Genomic DNA, 4,905 nt, shown 5'->3' on the forward strand with positions numbered 1-4,905 from the left:
CTCCTATATGTAAGGGGAGAAGGGCTATGTAAAGGGATCGATTTTGTCGTTCTGAGCATATGCAATGTGTATGCCTCCGATATAAAACAGATGTTTGACTTCAACACAAATGTACTTCTTTACTTATTTTAGGTTTAAGGGCGTGTGTAGGTCGCATTCTTTATCGTAGAGTTATGAAAGCTATGTATTTAGATCCACCTACTCGAGACAAATTCAGGGATTGCTTTGCAATGTCTGTGCGGTGAAGCAGCCGAGCTGGATAAATGTTTGTTTAAAGACCGCCACTTTGAAGTAACATTGCAGTGAAGTGATATAAATCGATGTAATGACGCAGTTTATTCGACAGAAAATGTTTACAAGGTCCTAGGAAGGTCTGGATTGCAGTCTTCTGGCGTATAAAACGGTGGGAAATAAATAATAAATAAGTAATGTAAACATATACATATATTTTTGTAAGTAATTCTAGTGCCCGATTCAGGGGAATGTCAGTTTAAGATTAACTAGTGGAAACCCATTTATTTTCAAGCTGCCACTTGAGTATCTGGGCTGGGTTTCCCAAAATCATGTTAGCACTAAGATCATCTTAATTCCATTTAAACTAAATGGTGCTAACATGATTTTGGGAAACCTAGCACTGGTCAATATAATGGATAATATGTGGTCACACATGATTACTGAAAAGTGTTAGTCACACGCAATATCTCAATTGGCCCAAGGGGGTGCTGCATCATTGCTGGGGTCCACAATTTCCTGATTTTGGACTACAGGAAAAAAAAAGAGGACTGAGCACGCCCACATTCTCATCGACAGGTTGAGAGCTTCAAGTTCCTTGGTGTCCACATCACCAACAAACTATCAGATTTGGCATGGGTCCTCAAAAAGTAATACAGCTGCACCATAGAGAGCATCCTGACTGGTTGCATCACTGTGCCGCCTCCCGAGTGGCGCAGTGGTCTAAGGCACAGCATCGCAGTCCTAGCTGTGCCACTAGAGATCCTGGTTCGAATCCAGGCTCTGTCGTAGCCGGCCGCGACCGGGAGACCCATGGGGCGGCGCACAATTGGCCCAGCGTCGTCTAGGGTAGGGGAGGGAATGGCCGGCAGGGGATGTAGCTCAGTTTGTAGAGCATGGCGTTTGCAACGCCAGGGTTGTGGGTTTGATTCCCACGGGGGGTATAATAAAAAATAATAATAATGTATGCACTAACTGTAAGTCGCTCTGGATAAGAGCAACTGCTAAATGACTTAAATGTAAAAGTAAATGTAAATGGTATGGCAACTGCTCGGCCTCCGGCCGCAAGGCACTACAGAGGGTAGTGCGTACGGCCCAGTACATCACTGGGGCCAAGGTTCCTGCCATCCAGGACCTCTATACCAGGCGGTGTCAGAGGAAGGCCCTAAAAATGGTCAAAGACTCCAGCCACCGTAGTCATAGACTGTTCTCTCTGCTACCGCACGGCAAGCAATACCGGAGCGCCAAGTCTAGGTCCAAAAGGCTTATTAACAGCTTCTACCCCCCCAAGCCATAAGACTCCTGAACAGCTAATCATGGCTACCTGGACTATTTGCCCACCCCACCCCCTCTTTTTATGCTGCTGCTACTCTCTGTTTATTATCTATGCATAGTCACTTTAACTCTACTCACATGTACATATTACCTCAATTACCTCGACTGACCTGTGCCACCGCACATTGACTCTGTACTGGTACCCCCTGTATATAGCCTCCCTACTGTTATTTTATTTTACTGCTGCTCTTTAAATATTTTTTATTTTTTACTTATCTATTTTTTACTTAACACTTATTTTTCTTAAAACTGCATTGTTGGTTAAGGGCTTGTAAGTAAGCATTTCACTGTAAGGTCTACACCTGTTGTATTCGGCGCATGTGGCAAATAAAATTGGATTTGACATATTTACTGTTGCCTTGTTACCCATTTGACCTCAGTGTTACCGAAGACAGTATAAAGATAGGCTAAAACTGCAATCCCCGATCACACTTGTAGGCGACGTCATCGCCACGTTGGCTAGCTAAACTCATGCGTAGAAACCCGTCATCGGGTCTAACGGTCGTCTCGCGCCAAACTGCGCATGTGCAGATTGTCAAATCAAAGGCACTCCTTCGATATAAAGTCGTTTTTTATGAAAATGAAAACGTGTCGGTTTGTCACTTTCATGAGGTTGGAGTAATAGCATATTGAACAACTTAAAACATTGGCTCTCATCTAGGTTGTGCATTTAGATTTCTAGAAAATGTACAACTAAGGAAGATTCTTTTACTTCTCTCATTGACTTCTCAAACCCCAAACCCCGGCCTGTCTGTTTGGTCTGTTTCGCAAGCATTCCCGGAAGTCTCGCGATGTTGCGCCTCTGGGTTTAGAAACTCTGTGGTGTTACTGTATCAGTGTTTGACAGTTCACTACGAATTTACGTCAGGAACTAAGAGGGGCAGCTTAAAGGGGTCCTTCGTTCTTACGTCCTCAGACGCTCTAAGGTAAAAACGTGGGTTATGTGAACGATTAAGTCGTTGTGAATCAGCTAGCAAGCTATACAAGACCAAATTACTCTATTTTTGTAATTGATAAAGTAGTATAACATCAGTCGGGAAACTCGGCATCGTAGTGACACCTTGAAGGGCAAGGGCACAACACGTCGGTAGATACCACACCGAAGAAATGTCCTCAGTCAAGGAGGAAGGTAACGTTACGTGTTGTGTGAATGAATGACAGCAGTAGCTTGCTAGCTACTCGATCATTGCATTTTATAACTATGATTCTACTTAGAACGAGGCATTGTTTGTCTCCTCCAATGCTAGTAGAACCAGGTTCAGCCAGAGACAGATTTAGAAAATCTATGTCTCTGATATCAGGCATGGTGTGTGAGATATCAGTTTCAGTATAAAGTAGACAGACTGCTGTGTGATAACTTATGGATATAAATTGGTCGGCCATTCATTTATATCACATGTAAGACTATGTATAAGTGAATAGTATTTGATTGGACATATTAGGGTTGACTAACTCCAGTCCACAATCCTCTTCATGCCACTTGAGTCAGCGGAGACTCTAAACTCACTGATATCTGCCTCTGTCCTTTCCACACCAGGTAAAGACCGTGTCATCTTTGTGACTAAGGAGGAACATGAAACACCGAGCAACGCTGAGCTGGTGGAGGAGGATCCTGATGACCCCTATGAAGAACGAGGTGAGTGGAGAGGAGCAGAGAGGAGTAGTGCTTCTCAATTAGATTACATTAGGCCCAGATTAGCTCAATTGCTAACTAGATTGACATGAGGACATGTCCCATGTTTTCATTGGTTTGTTGTGACATTGGCCAGACTTGCTGACCTCTGTTATAACCAGTAACCTAATAGATCTGCACTCCTTTCTGGTATAATTAGCATCTGTTTCCATTTCTTTTTCTATCTCTCCTCCCAAGGTTTGATCCTGCCCAGTGGGGAGATCAACTGGAACTGCCCCTGTCTGGGAGGGATGGCCAGTGGTCCCTGTGGAGCGTCGTTTAAGGAGGCCTTCTCCTGTTTCCACTACAGCAAGGAGGAGGTGAAGGGCTCGGAGTGCCTGGAGCAATTCAGGGGCATGCAGGAGTGTATGCAGAGATACCCAGAACTCTATCCCCAGGAGGACGACAAGGAGACCCAGGGAGGGCCATCTGAAATGGATCCCTCCAAACAAGACTCTGCCCCTGAACCAACCACTACCCCTACACCTGCAGCCCCTGTCCAAGACTCTATCCCCTCCCCCGCATCCTCCGCCCCTGCTGACACCCCACCACCACCCCCCTCAAACAGCTCAGCCTCAGGCTGAGCATGATTCACGGCAATCTTTCTATGGATGTGTTAAGGTGATCCTTTTTGTATCAATTATTTAAAGTGATAAATGAGTGTTGACTATCCCCCCACTCTAACCCAGGTTGGGGTTTCCTCATAGAATATAAGACTTGTAGAGAGAGGAGGGTAAGGAAAAAGATGGGCCATCTTCCTAACTTTACTCTAGATGTGTGAATATTTCTCTAATTTTGCTCCTTCAGGAACAAACCAAGACCATGTACTGTGCTATCCTTTGCCATTACTAGTGTTCAGTTTTTGTATTGATTGTTCTCTTTACTATAAAGTCCATTAGTAATTGCTTTTTGTATTTAAAAAATGTAATTTCTACTTTTCTTTATTTTTTCCATTTGTCTTTTCCATTTAATTCACACCTGGTTTTTTATTTTCAAATTTTCTCAGATTCTGTGGGTGCTATTGCAAAAGTATTGAGACTACTTGGCCTCATTCACATTTTGTTGTTTTACAAAGTAAGATTTTAAAATTGATTTAATTGTCGTTTTTTGTCAAAAATCTACAAAAAATACTCTCAGTGGAAAAAATAAGTAAATAACTAAAATATAGTCGTTGCATAAGTATTCAGCTCCATGAGTCAATACATGTTAGAAACACCTTTTGGCATCGGTTACAGCTGTGAGTATTCTTGGGTAAGTCTATAAGAGCTTTGCACACCTTGATTGTGCAATATTTGCACATTATTATTTTCAAAATCCTTCAAGCTCTGTCAAGATGTTGGGGATCATGGCTAGACAGCAATTTTCAAGTCTTGCCATAGATTTTCAAGCAGATTTAAGTCAAAACTAATTTGGCCACTCAGGAACATTCACTGGTGATGAAGATTTTTTAGTAAACTATTGGATAACCAATGTTAATTACACACATGACAAACAAGGAGTCATAATTAAACATTGGTACATTGCTGTTGCTAGACAAGAACTTAGTGAATTCCTCTCACTATGTTTGTGTGTGTGTAAAATGGGCATCTGACCTGTCATTGGGTCAAATTCAAATGTTGTTTTATGTTATCTGTGACTGTAACCAAACTATGACCCTGTGGCTCTCC

The 4,905-nt window shown here is 42.6% G+C and overlaps 1 protein-coding gene across 1 annotated transcript; it reads left to right on the plus strand.

Moving 5' to 3' along the window:
• The first annotated feature begins 2,437 nt into the window (after positions 1 to 2,437).
• LOC121575923 (mitochondrial intermembrane space import and assembly protein 40-A) lies at positions 2,438 to 4,464 on the plus strand. The gene is made up of 3 exons (XM_041889216.2): positions 2,438 to 2,695; positions 3,104 to 3,202; positions 3,437 to 4,464. Exons 1-3 carry the CDS (start codon positions 2,674 to 2,676, stop codon positions 3,820 to 3,822), a joined length of 507 nt encoding a protein of 168 aa, XP_041745150.2. The 5' UTR covers positions 2,438 to 2,673; the 3' UTR covers positions 3,823 to 4,464.
• Positions 4,465 to 4,905: the final 441 nt, after the last annotated feature.

The sequence above is a fragment of the Coregonus clupeaformis genome, chromosome 10, assembly GCF_020615455.1.
Source record: "Coregonus clupeaformis isolate EN_2021a chromosome 10, ASM2061545v1, whole genome shotgun sequence".
NCBI lineage: Eukaryota > Metazoa > Chordata > Actinopteri > Salmoniformes > Salmonidae > Coregonus > Coregonus clupeaformis.